The sequence below is a fragment of the Puma concolor genome, chromosome B2, assembly GCF_028749965.1.
Source record: "Puma concolor isolate L17-30 chromosome B2, mPumCon1.1.hap2, whole genome shotgun sequence".
NCBI classification, from domain to species: domain Eukaryota; kingdom Metazoa; phylum Chordata; class Mammalia; order Carnivora; family Felidae; genus Puma; species Puma concolor.
The window spans coordinates 141,672,662-141,692,353 of NC_141671.1; the positions used below are offsets into that span (position 1 = coordinate 141,672,662).

The 19,692-nt window shown below is 45.2% G+C and overlaps 1 protein-coding gene across 10 annotated transcripts in view; it reads left to right on the forward strand.

Annotated features, from left to right (window-relative positions):
• TIAM2 (TIAM Rac1 associated GEF 2) overlaps positions 1-19,692 on the forward strand; it is a 266,318-nt gene that overhangs the window by 167,894 nt on the left and 78,732 nt on the right. For 9 of the 10 annotated variants that reach the window (XM_086708192.1, XM_086708191.1, XM_086708193.1 and 6 more), the window contains 4 exons: positions 2,598-2,770; positions 4,843-5,067; positions 15,140-15,325; positions 16,011-16,169. In XM_086708192.1, coding sequence (XP_086564318.1) covers positions 2,598-2,770; positions 4,843-5,067; positions 15,140-15,325; positions 16,011-16,169 — 743 coding nt within the window. The remainder of the gene's footprint in view (positions 1-2,597; positions 2,771-4,842; positions 5,068-15,139; positions 15,326-16,010; positions 16,170-19,692) is intronic. The other variant, XM_086708200.1, reaches the window with a different exon arrangement.

Sequence of the window (19,692 nt, forward strand, 5' to 3'; positions counted from 1 at the left end):
TGTAATAAATCTTTAACAGAGGTAATTCTGCTCTCTCTCTGTCTTCTCCAATGAGTGGCTTTTCACGTGGCTCACAGGGGACTTCTGGGTAGGGCAGTTGGCAAGGTTGGAGAGTTAATCCCTCAGAACGCACGACATCGGGAGAGGGGTTCACGGAGTAATTTGGGATTTCTGGTGGTTCTGCCATGTGATAGGGCAGATGAGGATGATGTGACGCGTGTGGGTTGAGAGGGCGTCAAAGAAAAGGTGGCTTTGAGGGAAGGCGACTAATTCTTTTGCCCGCTGGTAATATTTCTAGCAGTACCTCACCTGTTCTTGTCCTCCCACTGCTGTTCCAGTCCGTTTTCTCCTTCTCCTTCCGTGGTGAGAAGAACTTCCACTGTCAGACTTCCAGGCCAACTCCGGCTCCTGGCGGGGACAGGGCAGGGCTGATGGCCGAAATGCAGTGTGGGGGCGGCGGGGGCAGGAGACGGCACTGACTCGGATGGGCCCCTTTCCATCCAACTTACCTCCCCAGCGTTCGAGACACAGATGAAGAGAACTTTGAGGTAATAGGTTTACGGCCGATTTGCTGTTCTTTAAATTTGATGGCAACACAATTTGTGCCTATCGTTTTACATCCCGGCCTGGGGCTCTTTTGGTTTCACACTGTCACGGTAGAGCTGCGGTCTGTTGTCGATAGGGTGTGAGGCTTGGCGGCAGCTTGGCACCTGCCCCAAATCGTGTTCGTTTCCTCTAGATGTAATGATTCAAACCACGGCTGCTGGGAGTACAGTGATAGGGAAACTGGGAAGTAAATGTTAACCTGTCGGAAAGAATTTGGACTGGGCAGAGCTGGCGTGGATCTGCCACCTTGACCCTGGTCCTCGGATCCCCAGGTCATGGCATCACAGCGGCCCTCAGGCGTTTCCTAATGGAAACGTTTGGGGGCATCGTTTCTCACTGCATCCGTGGCTGGAAAAGGAGACTGGCTCAGTCCTGCAGAAGCGGCTCTGGCTGGATACCTGCTGATGTTTTTCCTTCTTCCAAGAGCCTCTCTCAGCCTTAGTGTGGGTGCCTTTTGTTTGCAGGGAGAAAGATTGCTCATGCTTCTTGAGATCATTAAGTACCACGGAGGGAGAAAGTGGTGTCCCGGTGATGTTGTTGCTGGGGGCAGAGCTAGCTACCTGCAGGCCTCTTTTTCTCTTAGCTTCTGTGCTGCGCTGGATCCCATGATCTGAACTTGTTTGTCCAGATTCAGATTGGGTTTTGAAGGAAGAAGTGAGGCTGGCTAGCATGAAATAGCGTTTTAAAACATTTACACTTGTGTGAATGAGGACTCCTAACTCAGAGAGTAAGACAGGCATGCCGTGGACCGCATTCGTTCGCAGCGTAGGTGAGAGCAGGCTGGTGCTTCTTTAGTATCAGTGGAAGAGGTTTTTGCAAAGCGGAGGGATGGTGACCTCATCAGCTGTATTTGGGTGGCAGGGCTCGGCACATGAGAAGTGCTCGAAAGCGTTTTTTTGGATGAAGATTTTTGAACAAGAGAACATACTTGTGAGCATGTTAGAATTTGCTTGAAGACTGCGTCTGATAATTATAAGGCACTCCTATCTAATTATCAGAGTAGATCCTTAACAACTTCTACCTATAATACTTCACTGGCTTCTTAATGGAAAGCTGTGTACTTGCAGGCATTTTTGGAGTAATGTTTTAAAGTCGAGGGATATTTAGTTTCATTTTCCCCTCTTATTCTAAACTAGTGAAATGTGTACTGTTATTTCCTCTTACTGTGACATAAAAGAATATACTAATATTAAGTTATTTTACGTGGCATTTGGAGAATTAACTGGGTACTTTTCTCATAAATGGCAAAGTTCTCCAGGTAGGCTCGGTTTCTTGTTTCCGCAGATTTTAAGCGTAGAAGCTCCCTTGGTTAATGCACATGGGTTTTCTGTGGCTTCCTGCATTCAGATCTAATAACTCAGTGGTGTGGTTAAGAGCGAGTGCTCAGTGGGTGGCTGAGTGGGTTAAGCTCATGACTCTTGATTTTGGCTCAGGCCGTGATCTTGCAGTTCACGAGTCTGAGCCCCACATCAGGCTCTGCCATGTGCTTTGGATTCTCTCTCTCCTTCTCTCTCCTTCTCTCTCTCTGCTCTTCCCCTGCTCTCTCACTTTCTCTCAAAAATAAATAAATTTAAAAAAGAAAAGGAGCTCTGGGGCCAGTTCCTGGGAAGTCCCACTGTGGGACCTCCATGATGGTATAATCTTCCAGGTTTCTCATCTGTAAAATGGGGTTAATAACCACACCTACCTGTTGGGGCTGCTGTAGGGACTAAATGAGCCAGTGAAGAACTTAGAAGAATTTCTGACACAGAGTAAGCAGTAATAAGTGCCTGGTGTTGTTATCACTGATACCATGTTTACAAAAACATGTCGTTTTCACTTGAGTTCTGCTAGTACAACAAGGCATACTTTGGATGCCACGGTTTCCTTTTGTATTACGTGGTTGTCTCTTCCCATTTTCTTTTGTCTTTTAGATGTATCCCCTAGCTTCTCCATGCTTTCCTGGATCGTCAGGACAGTGGCACAGATGTTCTTTTGCTTCTCTCTCCTAGGATGCACGCTGCTATTCTACGAGACGTATGGGAAGAATTGCACGGACCAGAGTAGCGCCCCTCGGTGTGCCCTGTTTGCGGAAGACAGCATAGTGCAGTCCGTCCCAGAGCATCCCAAGAAGGAGAACGTGTTCTGCCTCAGCAACTCCTTTGGAGATGTCTACCTTTTCCAGGTACTGCCGAGCTTTCTAAATGGGGGTTTGAGACGAGGGCTTGTGTACTACGAGGATAGAAAGGAGCAGAATGAAGAGGCACAGCTCAGCAGTGAAGTAGAGGAAAAGCGCAGTTAGGCTTTGGGTTGGGGCTTAAGCAAGCTAGAGCTTGGCCTCTGCTCACTGTCCGGTGATACGGGGCCGGGGCACATCCAGTAATTCCTAGAGCAGGCCTGCCTCGGGATGCCCTGAGGGTGCTGAGCTGGGGCCCACAGGAGGATCGTGAGGCTCTGAAGAGAGAAAAATCGTGATTCCCCATCCTGGAGTAGCTCGTGATCTAATGGTGCAAGGTCTGAAATTCCCAGAGTGGAGGCTTTTCAGAGAGGCCTACAGAATATGGCTTTAGACTTTTACCAAGAATCCCAGCAGGAGTAAAAGAAGCAGCTTTTCAGGAAAACCTTAGAGACAAATGCTGGGAAGTCTCATTTTCCAGTGGAAGTGGGCTTGGGATGTTAAGATGCGAGGTATCTGCTGTTACAGCTCTTAGCAGTTTCCTAGCAAGTGCGAAGTTGAAGAGTGTGGTGATGCTGAGCCATCAGTATTGGTGTCAGGCTTCGGTGGGAGCTCCTGCTGCTGTGGGTCGGGTCACCGTAGACAGAGTGCTTACTGAACTGCTTTGAGCTTCGGAGCCCGCAACCAGTAGGGGGACAGTGCTTAGAGGATTGCTTTGAGGATGAAGAATTGCGTGTGTTAAGTGCTAAAGGAATCCTCACCCCGAGTGCTGTTGTTATTACTAATTAACTCAAAAGAGGTAGAAGTGAAGGAAGAGAAGTGTGCTTCTCAAGTGCTCCCCAGTCTAACCAGTCCTGCCTGAAGACCCAATTGGGGCTGCAGATTGTATCTGGCCAGAAAGGTTCACGGAAGGACCTGCTGGGTCCTAGGTTCAGGTGTCTTGATGATGCTGGTCCCGGAGCCCTGCAGAACAACATAGTGTTCTGTCAGCTGACTTGGGCAATCTAGAATTCCCTGCAAAGGATTTCCTGTGGCTGGTACCGGGTAAACTCATGGGGCTTCTGGCCTTATTGCTATCCCCGACTTAAAAGATTCAGGGCCTGAAGTTGGATTTTCCTTCTCTTAACACAGGTTACTGAGACTGTCTACAATGCTTTAAGGCCAAGTAACGAATTGCTGGTAATCTGAACTGTAGGGAGGGTAAGAACATTGGATTAAACTCACACAGAGATCTTAGGGGCAAGTGTGAAATGAGTATTTTGTGATTCAGACAAAATATCTGTAGTCCTAAGAAATTTGCCCAGTAGGTCCTGTTGTATGATCCCTGAGCTAATTGGGGGATCCATCCATAGCTTGAATCTGTGTGGTTATTTCTGGACATCAAGGGAATGGAAAGGGCTTTTCGGCCTGCTTAGAATCCTAATCTTTGCCCATGCTGCTTTATCCAGACTTGTTTTATTTCTGAGATATTTTTCTTACATGGAAATTGCATGTAGTCATTGTGTCTAAAGTTAACTGAAGAGCAGAGAAAGAAGAACCATTCTGTATACTCCCCGTGCTCCAGGACAACTCTTTTAATGTTGTGCGCGTCCCCCCAATATTCTTTTATAGATTTCATAACAGAGTTCATACTGTAGATGAAATTTCATGTCCATGTTTCAGACTTTAACCTTTTAAGCTCTCATGTTTTCTCACTGTATTAAAATTATGAAGATAAATTCCCATTTAGAGAACAGCATAGTGTAAGGACCCTGAGCTGAGTGGATGTGCCCTGATGTGATTACTCCTCTGCTCTTGGCCTACAGCTTGTTTGTGGTTAGTCTTCCTGTCGGATCTGGGGCTGCATGATTATTTCTGCTGTGCTCTGGGCATTCTCTCAGACCCTCCCGAGTCCAGGAAGTCTGCAAATCTGAGCTGAGTGGTTGGGTCTGTTTTTGAAATTAAACCATTTTTATGAAGTGAAGGTACTTCTTGGGTTTTACACATCAAAGCCCAGCCTCCTGCTTTGGAGAATGCTTTGTGGTAAAACAATTCCAAATAGGTTTTTTTTTTTTCCACCCCCCCCCCCCCCCCGTGTTTAGGCCACTAGCCAGACAGATCTGGAAAACTGGGTCACTGCCATACATTCAGCTTGCGCATCCCTTTTTGCAAAGAAACACGGAAAAGAGGACACAGTTCGCCTGCTGAAGAACCAGACCAAAAACCTTGTTCAGAAGATAGACATGGACAGCAAAATGAGAAAGATGGCAGAGTTACAGCTGTCCGTGGTGAGCGACCCAAAGAACAGGAAAGCCATCGAAAACCAGGTAGTATTTATTTACGCGTTTTCTCTCATTGCTCATGTCACTCAGCAAAAATCTGAGTTCGGATGCAAACTGATGGTGGTGATGTTTCTTACACCTCCGGGGGAGATAGTTTCTGTGGCTTCTCATTTCAAGTACTCAGTGGCAGCACTTTCGTGACATCGGTGATGGCGGTAGACTTTACAACATTTGGTGGTGGTTATACATACAGCGGAACGTTTTGTGGCCAGATCTTCTTTCATAATCTTGAACGGCTTCTTCGTGCCTCGCCGATCGTCTCGTATGTTGTCACTTTCAGACCAAGGTTTCTATAATGAAACCACTAGACAATTAGATAGGATTCTGACACAGAGGGTAGCTTCAGAAAGTTTGGTTTGGCGTCATACAGCTATTGCCGTGTCCGTGGATCCCCCCCCCCCCCCAAAAAAAACATGTATGTTGCCAACAGATAAGATGCTAAAGGACGATGGTTTCTCCGGTCTAGTTCCACATTCGTATCATAATTAAACAGCTAGTTTCTATGCTGTTTGCATTTTGTAGGAGGAGAAGCAGCTTTTTAATATGTTTTCCTTTGTGCATGCACCCTGAGCGCTTAGACACGTGTCCATGAAAGTTATAGCATCTCCGTCTTCCTAAGTGCAGGCTGAACGTCGTATCTTTAGAAGATTAATCAGATTTGGAGGACAGATGACATAGGGAAGTCTGTTAGTTGGTGGGACAGCACTGGATGTGCAGTTACCAGGGCCTGATGCAGGGTGACACTATAGAAGCTTAACGATTTATATGGAAAATGGATTTCGGAGTACAGAATTTCTATCATTCTGTGGTGTCTCAGCATATCCGATACTCCTGAACTCTTCCTCAAACGGAATACGCCATTTATCTAAAGAGTACCTGCCAGCAAACTACAGACTACCAGTTAACAAGGAAGTGAAAAAAAAGTTGAAGCTGCCAGCAGAGAATGGAGAGAGGTGGCAGGTGTTCGGGAGCTTGGCAGGAACACAGCCACAGGAGGAAGTAGGACCCCCAGGAGCTCACCCCGTGTTCTCTGCCCTCTGCCTGCTTCTGATTGAGCAGCAGCCTCCTCTGCTCAGTCTGGGAAGAGTTCAGATGCCGAGGCAGGTCCCGATCTCCCAGCTTTCAGTCTCTGTGGCGTGTAGGGATGTGAGCCTTGGTCAGGGTTACCTGACAAATCACAAAGCTTTCGAAGAAGGAGAAATGGTTCTTCCGGTTTTTCCTGTGCCACATCTCACGTGTGGTCCTGAATTTCCAGGATCCAGGAGCCACAGTTGTCTGTCTGTCCTCAGAGGTGGAACTCCTGGATTCAGGTGTCTCAGAGTGTTTGGGGCACCCCGATAAAACAGTCTCGGGCTGATTATATGGGGGAAAATGTGGTTTTAACTTCTGTTGGCTCTCTAAAATTTACCTTTGAAGCCATACTTTAGTACTATAAAGGGATGTCCACCTTGGAGTCTTTAGGTCCTTATATAATGTCAAATGTTTGGGTCGATGGAGAGAAGGGAAATTGGGCAACATTCAGAGGCTCTTGGACTGCCCCCCTTTTCCTTTCCTTTTCCTTTTTTAGTGGCCCTAGGAAATCCAAGCAAACTTTAAAAAAAAAATACACATTCTCAGTAAATGCAATTTTATGCCATAATGCAGTTTCATTAAGTGTCTTTTATAGCTGACCAGTGATTAATTTATGATATCTCTGGGAGGGGAGTTACATTCACATAAAACCCTCTACAGACCCAAGGGTCTTTGATGGTTTGGTTGGCTGAAGAGAAGCTCTTTCAATTCTTACTTGTGGCACATTATGCATTCTTTATCAGAATCATTACGTTAGTTATTTGAAGCACACTGTCCTGATCCTACTAATTTTTTCATTTCGGTTTGTCCTACCCCCCCCCCCCCCCCCCCCCCCCCCCCCCCGTATACACAGTTCCCTTCTCCTGTTGCACTTGTGAATTTTTGGTAAACAGTTGGGATTGATCTTTAGAAATTCCACCTGAAAATACTCTCCTCGCCATATCGGCAGTTTTTAAGGTTGTACTTGAGTCCTGTTTTCCCAGAGGTCTTTGCAGTGGGTACCACGAATTATATTTGCAACGCTCACTGTCCTTAGCTCGTTTGCCAGATGGTTGTAAAGAGAGCTCTTTAGGTCTTTACTTGCAGACGCAAAGAATATGAAAAGTCAAGGCAGCTAACAAGCACATGCTTAGGATTAGTTTTATGAGATGGTCTTTGACTAGAGAATGTTACGTGAAGCTACGAAGGCAAAGATGTTTTCAAATCCAGACCCATAAGAACACGACCTCCCAAATACCCCATAACTGTATACTTTTCTCTAAACTCCCTTTTAAAAGCTTCTTTAGAAGAGCAGTAGTGCTTTGTCTACTTACCGCTTAAAAATCTCCACGCCACTATGTTTTATTTTACGTCAAAGAAAATATTTTATCTATGTAGCGCTTTCCCCCAGAGACCCCCCCCCCAGAACCTCAGATATGGTCATTTATAGCCTAATAATAGCAGAATTTACGGGGTACGTTACATCATGCACAGTAAAGTCTCCGGAAACAGATTTTCTTTGATGTGCTTGGGTGGAGGAGATCACTGTGTACACGCTATCCAACTAGAAAGATAAAACGACGCGATCACGATAATAACTTCTGATCTTCATACTGTTGGGTGGTAACGTGCTCTGCTTGAAAGAGACCATCACGTGGGCTGGTCCCAGGGCCTTTCTGAGATTGTGTGGGGCAGGATGACGCAGCTTTCATTCGAGCCTATCCAATGTGGAGCGGCCCGTGCAGCCGTCTACACGTTGGATGCCTTTTGAAGTTCTGAGGGAGGAAGAGTTATAAATTGAGTCCAGTTGGTACTTTATTTTCCTTTCCATTTATTATTTTAAACAAACAGACAGGGACAAAACCTCACCACCCTTCGTGGATCTTGGCTTCCCCCCAGGTGGCTTCCCTGCATCCTGATGCCCTCCGTGTGTTCCTCACTTCCCCTGGTTAATGAGGCCCCGGGCATGGGGGGGGCAGTGGGGGGAAGGCAGTCAGAATAGGGCGGGGGATGTGGTGGGGGCCGCAGGCTGGTCGCCGGGCTCCTGTCTGCTCTGGGCTTTGTGAAACGTGGACTTCTTTTAAATATTTACTCAAAGTTCCGAAACGGTAAAGAGGACGAATTGAATCTAGGCAGTTGGAAACTGAGTTGGTGGGGGCGGGGGCAAAGTAAGCAAGGCCTTGAGGAAAATATGATATGGGTGTGTGCTTGTGGGAAGCCATTTGGGGAATAAAACATTGGTGAGCGAGGTATTGGCGAAAGGGATTTGAGGAGATAAGGCCAGATTATGGAGGTTCTGGGCTCTCACTTGAGTTCAGTGAATATTAAGTGCGTATCTGGGCCAGGCAAATGTGCACAGCCCGGGGATTCAGGGAAGATGCTGTCTTTGCCCTCAGGGGCTCTCAGCCTGGCAGGGTGCCAGACAGTTAAGCATATAATTTCAACATAATTTAATGAATCCAGGGCAAATGATATTCCAGACTGTTGTGGAAGACAAATGGGAAGGTTAGCCTCCTGTGTAGTCATGGGAGACTTCCTGGAGGAGGGGTGCCTGCATTGCTTCTTGAAGAGTGAGGAGTTAGTTAATCAGGAGAGGAATGGAGAAGGGAATGCCAGGCCAAGAGTCAGCAGGAACAGAGGCAGAGTGCTTTGCAACCACCCGGGACACCGCGGCAATTTGAGTTTTCAGGCACACGGTGTGCAGGTGAGAGCTGGAGGGGCAGGCAGGAATGTCTTCTTCCTTCCCTGTACCGTGGCAGAGGCCATCACTTTTGCCCTTCCTCAGATGCCTCTTCTATACCAGGCCAGAGCGTTTGCATCTGTAAAGCAGATCTGATCATGTGATTGCCAGGTTTAAAAATCCTTCCTGGCTTCTACTCCTTATAAGATGAAGCCCCTGATAACCTCTCCTAGCAGTGCCAGACTTCCTGTAGGTTCCACCCCTTCCTTTCCCCACCCCCCCCTCAGGCAGAGAAGACCCATATGGGCCACACATCTATGTACAGACACGCCCTGTCCCCTGCCCCGCCCCCTGTCATTGGGCTCACCCCTTCTCATCTGTGATGAAGGGTGTAGGGATTACTTTTATCAGGAGGCTTCCCTTGACTTCCTTCCCACTCACTCCAGCAGGGACCTCTTTTATCTGCCATAATTTCGGGGTCTCTTATTGCTCTCATCACATTATTTTATAATTATCGCCTTGTGCATGAGGTTGCTCTTAGTCTGAAAGATGAGCTCCTGAAGGATCTGTAACTTTTCCGTCTCTGTATCCTTCGAACAAAGCGCCAGGTGGTGTGTGAGTGTACCTGTGTCTTCTGTCCTCTTCAGTGTGGTACACTGGGCTCTTCTTTGTGTGGGCCCCGCCCCTGCTCCTTGATGCCAGCTCTGGCCTTCCTTCCCTCAGGCCTTCCCTTTTTCATTCCCAGCTAACATATCCTCTCTTTGGCCTCACTCCCGGTCCTCAGGGCCCATGAGTTTATTTACCAGGGCTCTTACCTCAGGCCACGATCATGGATGATTTCACCGTAACTCCATGAGGTAAAGTTGTACATATCACCTGTTGGATGGATGAGTGAACACACCCTGAGAGAGGTTAAGTCAGTTTTCTAACATCACACAGCCAGTGAGTGGTGGAGCTGGGATTTGACTACAAACTACTACCAACTACCAGCCACTGGGCTCTGTTGCCTCTCGATAAGACTTTTGTGAATCAGATTGTGTTTTGCTTGCTGATTAATCATGTGATCCGTGGTTTTATAGAAAATTGAAATTAGGTTTTAAATGATTTCCATAAGTTGAATTTTTTGGCTCGGTTTGATAGGAAGTGTATCCATTATAAATTGGAGTGAATTTTATGACGTGTGAGTTCTCTCTCAAAGGAAAACAAAACAAAACAGATTCTCTAAGCCTTAGCTGGGTGTTCCACCCACTCGTTAACTCCAGTGCAGTCTCTGTCACTGGCAGGATTCTCCTGAGAAGGTTAGGTTGTAGTGCTTGGGAAATACTTCAACTTGCTCTACCAAGAAGGAAAGACTAATGATCTTTGAGGACAGACCTTGTAATGGACAAATGACCAAATGCTGTGATCAAATGACTGAATGGTAGAAAATATTTTTCTAGGGGTATTGGGTGTGGCAGGAATGTGCTTGTCATCGTTTTTATGTATCACTTATTCATCTGTTATTTTTAGCATGAGGCTTCCTCTCCTCCCCTCCCACTTTCTACAGCAGACCACAATCTTTCTGAGCTCATTAAATAAATATAGCTATATTAGCAATATTAAGGAGGAAACTTTTGTACTGCTTTTGTGACAGTGCTTAAGTGGGGGTTTTCTTCCTTAATGTTGTTCTTTGTGATTTTTTTCTTTTGCAGTGGAAGTTAATTCCTTAGAGTGAGTTTTCTTCATGCCACTTTTCTGTTTTGTGCAGGATGTTAGAAGAAATAAAAGCTCAATCTGCATAGAATTTGAGTTTTTATTTTCATGTCCTGATATTTATTTTAAAAGATAAAGAAATGTCTAGGGACAATGATCAGTGTTTAAGGAATTTAGAAAAGGGAAACTCAGCCACGATTAAGGGAGTTGATTTTGGGCATTTTAGTTTTTGATAATGTTAGAAAAAAAGTCTCCAGAAATTCCCTAATAAATGTGATGTCAGATAACATTACTGTGTTAATGATGATGGTGATTAAAATTTACCAGGGTAGCATTGCAATAGCTACAAAACTGTCTTCTGTTTCTCTGCCTTTATAAAAACGTATCTTTATCTCCTCCTTTGTCTCATCTTTGAGGGGTAACTGTAAAGTATGTTTATCTTTTTAGTTAATGTCACTTAAAACTTGGGCTGAACTTGCACATCAAACCTGGAAGGAGACTGAAGGCAAAGTGTTCAGTACGAATGGGGCACCCAAGTGAGAGGGTACATAGTCTCCCTTCCACATGGAATGCCTGGGGATTTGGGGGAGAAATAAAGGCGACAGTTGGATGAAAATTTACAGGAGAGTTGCCGCAGTGGGTGTTGAATGGCACGCAGACATCTGCCTTATGAGTGAGAGGGCCTGTGGTTCAGGGGCTGCTTTGCAAGTGCTTGATGGTAGCTTCTCCACACATGCTGCTCACCTCAGGATCTTCTCTGGGCCTTTGCGGGTCTGGAAGGGCTAGCTCATTACGGGGCCCTGGTCAAGTCACCTCCCTCTGGGGCTTCAGTTTCCTCCGCTGAGAAACGAGGGTGTGGTAATTGCAAGCTCAATGCCTAAGTCGGCGGACTTTCTCAGTGTCACAGGGTCTGTTTTGGACTCGTGGATCAGCCTATCTACTTCCCCCTTCCCTCCAAGTAACCCGAGCATGTGAATCCATGCCCTCCTGATACTTTTACCTGGTATTCTCCCAATTCCTTTCCTACAACTTGGGTGAGTCCGTGGAAAGAAAAATGGAATATTTCATTGTTTCTTATCCAGCCACAAATCCTCATTTAAAAGAACCACAGCCTTCCAAACAAGAGAAATATTGTCTTTGGATATGGAATAGATGTGACTAATGATGACTGACTCTGCTACAGGAATCTATGGAGCTGAAGGCTGTATCAGCCAGGGTTCTCCAGAGGAACACAGCCAGTGGGATGTATGAAAGAATATGTATAAAGAGATTTATTATAACGAACGTGATCATGTGACTGTGGAGGCACGCAAGTCCCATGATCTGCAGCATCGGCAAGCTGGAGACCCTGGTGGGCTGATGGTGGCCTTCCCATTCGAAGGTTGGCAGACTCAAGACCCAGGATGAGCTGGTAGTTCAAGTCCAAAGGCAGGAAAGAAGCCAGTATCCCAATTTGAAGGTCACCAGGCAGGAGGGATTCTCCCTTACTTGGGGAAGGGTCAGCCTTTGTGTTCTTTATTCAAGCCTTCACCTGATTGGACGAGGCCCACTCATATTGGGGAGGCCATCTGCTTTACTCAGCCTACCCATTTAAATGTTAATCTCACCCAAAAACACCCTCATGGAAACACCCAGGATAACGTTTGACCATAACTGTGGACACCCCATGGCCCAGTCAAGTTGACAGACACAGAATGAACCATTTCAAAGGCTGAGTCAGGATGAACGTGGGAAACATTGTTGAAATGGAGAAGTCATCAAGTCCCTTCTCATTTCCATTTTTTATGAAATTCAATTTTAAAATGACCTCTACAATGTAGAGTATTGACTGAGATAGTAGTTCTCTTGAAGCATCATCACATATGTTAGGGACCATCTTCATGCTGTCTGGGTCTCCCAACGACGTAAGCATCTGAATCCATTTTCTTCTCATGAATTTAACTGCATTTTGGGTGGAAACGTCTAGGCTGACGATGATCACAGTGTTTCTGACAAGATTTTAAGACTGCCTGGGTATCACTGAGCCGGTGTGGTCTTCACTTTCCAGTGGTGTTTTGGTGTGGAGTCACATAAATACATTAAAAACAAAAACAAATGTTGGCAAACTGCAGAATTCAGTGAAAATAGGAGTTCCGTCTTCCCTAATCTCTCACGATTGACCTAGACCCAGATTTTATTTTACTTCTTATTTTTGTCTTGCTAATCCACTGTGGATGGCATGGGCTTCTTTTTCTTGGAGTATCCAGTGCCCCATTGGTTTTCTTTCCTCTGATGCTTCCACCCCCAACAGAGCCTCTAGAGATGACCTCATAAATGGTTTCACATGGAGGTATAAATGAGGGCTATGCTTTAATAGACTACCCAATCTGGAAACACCTACATGTTATTAGAAGACAAAAGAATGCATCTGTAACTGTGGATTTTCGGGAATCCGCTAGAGAAGATATTTGAGAGACAGAACTGGGAGTATAGTTTCCACTGTGCCTCACAGCTTCTGGTAGCTGGTAGCTCATGGTTGCATAATACCTCTTTGTTACTTCTGGAATCTAGAATGCGCTCATGTGGCAAGCTCAAGAAGAGATTTGCAGTTTCAGTTTGGACTGTCCTGTTAGTCTAGAGCTGTGGTCCTCACTAAGGCTATGAACCAGGATTGTTGGAGTTTGAAATGGGCTTCACGCTTAATGAATAGACTCTTCAGGTATATGGCCTGGACGTGTTCATTTTTTTTTTTTTTTTTATTTATTTTTATTTTAAAAAAAAAATTTTTTTTTTTTTTCAACGTTTATTTTTGGGACAGAGAGAGACAGAGCATGAACGGGGGAGGGGCAGAGAGAGAGGGAGACACAGAATCGGAAACAGGCTCCAGGCTCTGAGCCATCAGCCCAGAGCCCGACCCGGGGCTTGAACTCACGGACCACGAGATCATGACCTGGCTGAAGTCGGACACTTAACCGACTGCGCCACCCAGGCGCCCCAAGGACGTGTTCATTTTTAAAAGCCAACACATCATTCTGGTTTTCATAAAAGGCTGACCCCAGGAGGCTATTGCATCGCTAACAAGCATGTGCAGAAGCTTAAACAGGTTAAATTCACTATGGAGATTGAGAATTTCAGAATACTCTGGGACTTTGTTGTTTTGCTGACACACCATGATGAATCAACAAATTATTTTAAATCTTGTAGCCATTGTGTTTCTTTCTTTTTTAAAACAATTTTTTTAATGGTTATTTTATTTTTGAGAGAGAAAGAGCATGAGTGGGGGAAGGGCAGATAGAGGGAGACAGAATCCGAAGCAGGCTCCAGGCTCCAAGCTGACAGCACAGAGCCTGACGGGGGGCTCCAGCTCACAAATGGTGAGATCATGACCTGAGCCGAAGTCGGACGTTTAACCAACTGAGCCGCTCAGGCGCCCCTCATTGTGTTTCTTTCATGTAGAGAAGGTATACGGTGACCTTCCAGAGGTACCCATCCAGAGGACTTGGAGGGAGTCTGGAGAAAAGCCAGACTTTGTAACTGCTTTTCTCTCCGGAGAGACTGCAGTGAGCATAGTGTTCAGTGTTGGAGATCTTGCAAAATACCATTTACCCGGTATTAAGGATTGGCCTTAAAGGAAAGTTTGCTGTGAATAGTTAAAATCTGCTTGGATGCCTAACATGGCCAAACTAGAGAGGCAGCTGTTGCAAATGAAGTGACATGTGAATCTTAATGACAAGCCTTTGCTGTAGACCTTCTCCTGGATGTGGCGATGGCTCTGGCCACCGTTGGAAGGCCAGCTTTCTGCTCTGCCGCTGAGTCTGGTGTTGGTGAGCGACTAGAGCCTTTTTCAAAGGTGATACGCAAACAAAATGTGTTCTGATCCTTGGAAGAAGGGGGAGTGCCCCCCCCCGAATTTGAATATGTTTCTTTACCAATTCATAAGTTCAATTTTGAAGAAGCACATAGAAATTTCAGTTGTGTAAATAATTAGATGTGTTTTAATTTATTCAGATGTATATTTAAAAACATTTTTTTTTAAGTTTATTTATTTTTGACAGAGACAGAGTGTGAGCATGAGCCGGGGAGGGGCAGAGAGAGAGGGAGACACAGAATCCGAAGCAGGCTCCAGGCTGAGCTGTCAGCACAGAGCCTGATGCAGGGCTTGAACTCGGGAACAGTGAGATCACCACTTGAGCCGAAGTCCAACGCTTAACCGACTGAGTCACCCAGGAGCCCCCCATCCCCCGTTTGTTTCTTATTATGTTGAGTCGTTAATCTGGTTGAAGATCATAGGCTGTAAATGTGCAGGGAAATTAAAGTGAAGTAACTAGCTTACAGGTGTGCCTCCTGCCGTAAGTTGCCGTGGGTCAGGGTGCCAGAGTTCAACAAGGGTCTTGCTGTCTGGGCATGTGTGGTTTTGTATTGGGACCCCCGGTTTTGTTTTGTTCTTGCCCTCCTGATGAGGTACAGCGCCGTCAGACCTGGCGTGTTTAGGCAGGAGGGCTTGAGATGGGGTGAGCAGGGAAGGCTGATTTCAACCGTGTGGCACCTGCTGAAACAAATTTTTCCTTGGCGGTTTGTGAAAGGCATCCTATTTTCACTTGGATCCACGAAAACTTCTCATTTTAATTTAAGTTACCCCCATTCTTTCCAAAACAGATCCAGCAGTGGGAGCAGAATCTGGAAAAGTTGCACATGGACCTGTTCAGGACGCGCTGCTACCTGGCCAGCCTCCAAGGCGGGGAGCTGCCCAACCCCAAGAGCCTCCTTGCTGCCGCCAGCCGCCCCTCCAAGCTGGCCCTTGGCAGGTTGGGCATCTTGTCCGTTTCTTCTTTCCATGCTCTGGTAAGCTCCCGGGAAAGGCTGTTTCAGTGGCTTTCGGGGAGACTTGTGGATGCTCACCTTTTCCCAGCTGGTTGCAGTTCAGCTGTCCTATGACTTGACCCAGTAACTGACCAGGGGCCACCCGGGGCTGGACACTGAGGGCCTGGAGGGCGGGAGGCATCCTGCTATCAAGAGCCCTGGCTTCTCCGCTGTTTCTTCGAGGAAGCCAGCCACTCGTAGACCGTGATTAAATATTCGCATCTCCATCTCCCTTTCTGTCTGGTAGGCTTCGTACCGTGAGGAAGGTAGAAAACCCTGAAGAACAGCAACAGGGGTGTGAAGAATTCAAGGACTAAGTGAAGCGTATTTTGTTTGCGCTTCGCGGAGCCTCTCTGGGTTTTCTGAAATGGCCTCTGGGTGGCTGGCTTCTGTGGCGAGTACTGGCTCTCGCCTGGGGGTCTGCAGATCATTTTGCCCACCTGCTGCCCACCCTGGAGAGATCTGAAAGCGGTAACTAGGTTCGTGTTGTCCAGATAAGAGGCATCTGAAGGGCGCATGCGTTTCTGGTATGTGAGGCATGCGGTAGCTTTCGGTGCTGGTCAGGACACAGGCTAAGCGAGCAAGGTTTATTCCTGTTCAGGCAACGGTGAGTCCTGTCCCCCAAATAATGACATTTTAAGATTTTTTAAACTGTGTTTTCAATTAGGTATGTTCTCGAGATGACTCTGCTCTCCGGAAGAGAACACTCTCCCTGACCCAGCGAGCAAGAAACAAGAAGGGCATATTTTCTTCGTTAAAAGGACTGGACACGCTGGCAAGAAAGGGGAAGGAGAAAAGACCTTCCGTAACTCAGGCGAGTTCCTCGGTACGGGAGGGACAGCAGACTTAGTGGAAAATCCTTGATAGTCAGCACATCATAAATGTTCACCATCCATTAAGAATGAGATAAAAGTTGGCTCAAAGGAATGCAGCCGTTAGCACGGGCTTTTTCCAAATGACAGCACGCAAGTGGCTCGACCTCTTTTTGGCGCTTCTGTAAAGGTATTCTCGCCTTGCTCACACCTGCTGCGCCAGGAACACAAAAATAACACTAATCAGAAAAGAATTCACACTCTTCATTGCCTTTAGAATTTTTTCCCCCGCATAAGAGTTTCCATTAAAACAAACACGTGAAATTAATAATAGACTAACGGCAACCAAATTCTATCGATTGTGCCACTTTTCTCACTTCATCTTTATGATACAAAGTAGGCATTTTGTCATCCCATTTTATTTATTTTTTTTTTTCAACGTTTATTTATTTTTGGGATAGAGAGAGACAGAGCATGAACGAGGGAGGGGCAGAGAGAGAGGGAGACACAGAATCGGAAGCAGGCTCCAGGCTCTGAGCCATCAGCCCAGAGCCTGACGCGGGGCTCGAACTCACGGACCGCGAGATCGTGACCTGAGCTGAAGTCGGACGCTTAACCGACTGCGCCACCCATGCGCCCCTGTCATCCCATTTTATAGATGAGTAGCCAGAGACCTGCAGAGGTGAAGTCACTTCCTCACGCTTGTTCGTACAGCGCCCGCAGGCCAGGGCTGGCCTTGACCTACCTGGATCCAGAGGTCTGCAGCATTGGGCTATTGCAGCCTGCTTATTGACCAAGCAGGGCACCTGTTCTAATATTTTAAAAATAATCTGAGCCCCTCTTGCTGAAATGGGGCCCGTGTACAGTGAAGGTTTTTAGAACATTTTGAATATTCCTGTCTGAAACATTTCCTAATGACGTTAATATGGTATAAGATGATGGATTTTATATTGCAGGTTGATGTGTTTTTAGGATTATTGTTTTTTCCAAGACTATTGAAAAGATGAGTCGTCCTGTGATATTCTGATCATTTCAATGAGAAGGAACAATGTGATTAAGGCTGACGAAGTTTTGTTTTTACTTTTAGCATGTTGTTATTCTGAATATGCTTCCGGTAACATCTCTATGATGTTCTATGGATATTTGATTGTGTATCCTAGTTTTGCGAATTGCATAAATAACCCATAGAACCCACTCCTTTGACCTGTTCACAGCCCTGAAACAATAAAGGAGGAGGGGGTTGGGGGTGGTTAGGTTGACCTAAGGGGGCGGAGACACATGAACCTTCTGTCACATGGCCTCTGTTTTACATACTCCCATACAATCTTTATATACTCCTGTATGATGGAGAGAGTGTCACATTTAAAGTTTGTGGTTCGACTTGTTCTTTAATTGCAAAGTTCTCTTGTGTTGGTTATCAAGGGAAAAATATTTCTTTGTTATCGATGGTAGTTCAACAGTAGACCATTGGTTAATGCTGGGCTTAATTTTTGAATTGAACTTCTGTGAAGTTTAAATAATGTTATTTGAGTCAAATTTTGGCTTTAGTCAAGACAGTCAATTCTGGTTTGTTTTTTTTTTTAACGTTTATTCATTTTTAAGAGAGAGAGAGAGACAGTGTGAGTAGGGGAGGGGCAGAGAGAGAAGGAGACACAGAGCCAAGGGTCCTTAGCTCTGAGCTGTCAGCACAGAGCCTGACATGGGGCTCAAACCCATGAACTGTGAGATCATGACCTGAGCTGAAGTCGGACGCTCAACCGACTGAGCCACCCAGGCTCCCCAAGACAGTCCATTCTATGTAATGATGATAAATAGCTTGATAACTTGCTTATTTTTCTTAAATGTTGACATGTAACTAACTATATATGAGCATAATATGGTCTTTACTCCATCATACGCAGTAAATGTTCTTAATGTAAGATTTCTTGAGAAAAAAGCATTTAAACATGTTTTATTTATTTACTTATTTACTTTTTAAAATTTATTTTAATATTTAAATTTTAGTTAACATACAGTGCAGTCAGTACTGGTTTCAGAAGTACAATTCAGTGATTCCTCACTTACATATAACACCCAGTGCTCGTCACAAGTGCCCTTCTTAGGGCACCCACTTAGCCCATCTCCTGAATATGTTTATTTCAAAAAGATACGAAATTATGATGTTATTATTTATATAACTGAATGAAATAGATGTGCTGTAGGTATCCATTTAAATGGCCAGTCCTTTAATGTTTATTATTTTACTACAAAATCTAGAAGACAAAAATTAGAAAATAAATTGTTCCTTGTTCCTCTACCGAAATACAACCCCTTTTATTTATCTCTTTTAATTTTTTTGATTTGAGAGAGAGAGAGAGAAAATCTCAAACAGGCTCCATGCTCAGCACAGAGCCCTATCTATGCAGGGCTTTATCTCATGATCCTGGGATCGTGACCTGAGCTGAAATCAAGAGTTGGATAGGTGTTCAACCAACTGAGCCACCCACCTCCAAACACAACCACTTTTAATATTTAGCTGTATTTCTTCACAGTTTTTGTTCTGTGCACATTCGGAACATCGTTACAAGCTTGATCATGATGGTTTTGTGATCTCAGCTTTGAGCTCTGTTTCACATCTTCAGAAATGTGTACTGCTTGGTTAAAAACAACATCAAGAAGATTCAGGATTACTTGAATAATATATGACATTATAGAAAAGTGAAATATATAACCGTATGGGAAGTAAAAAAAAAAAAAAAGACAACGTTAAAGTTAAAACTTTAAATGTAGCACAGTTAACACTTAGTATAAATTCTGATGTGAAGATCCTGTAAATATTATGGAACTTAAAATTTTAAATACTGAAAAGGGGTAGCTGCCAAATGAACGTTGCAGCGCCATTTCATTTGTCTCCCCCCCGTCCCCCCCCCCCCCCCCGGCCTTTTCCTGTCCATCAGATATTTGAACCAAGTAGCAGTTAAGGATTTTCTGGAATTCTGCCATCTCAAAACTCTGTAACTCCCGTGAGGGAAATGTGCCTGTAGGGGGCAGCTATCTTGTTTTACACTGATGATACAAATGCTAAGGTTAGCGGGCCGTGCTAGTCCAGAATCTTTATGTGAATCTGTTGAAAATAAATTTAGTATTCAGATGGTCTCTAGTGGGTAAATAAGAAATATTCTCAGAGTGCCAAGTAATTTTGAAGATCTCTAAATTCATGGAGAACCTCTCCTGAAAATGGCATGGCTAGACTAAAATCAAAATAGCGACTTTCACTTATGCATCCTGATTGCTCAGCAATACTTACCTTGTTTGAGAGTGTAGTGAATCCAAAATCGCATTTGCCCCTCAGGGTTGTCAGAGATCTCCACAGATAGTACTTCCATGCTGTGGCTCACCAGGTGCCCTCAGTGGAGAGCAAAGGGTCATTTCTAGTCTCCAGAATGGCTCGACTGAACGGTTGCTCAGAACCGTTTCTGAATGGAATCGTGGAGTACGGTAAAGGTTGTCTGGATGAGTGTATGTTTTTTCTTTGTTTTTTTTGGTTTTGTTTTGTTT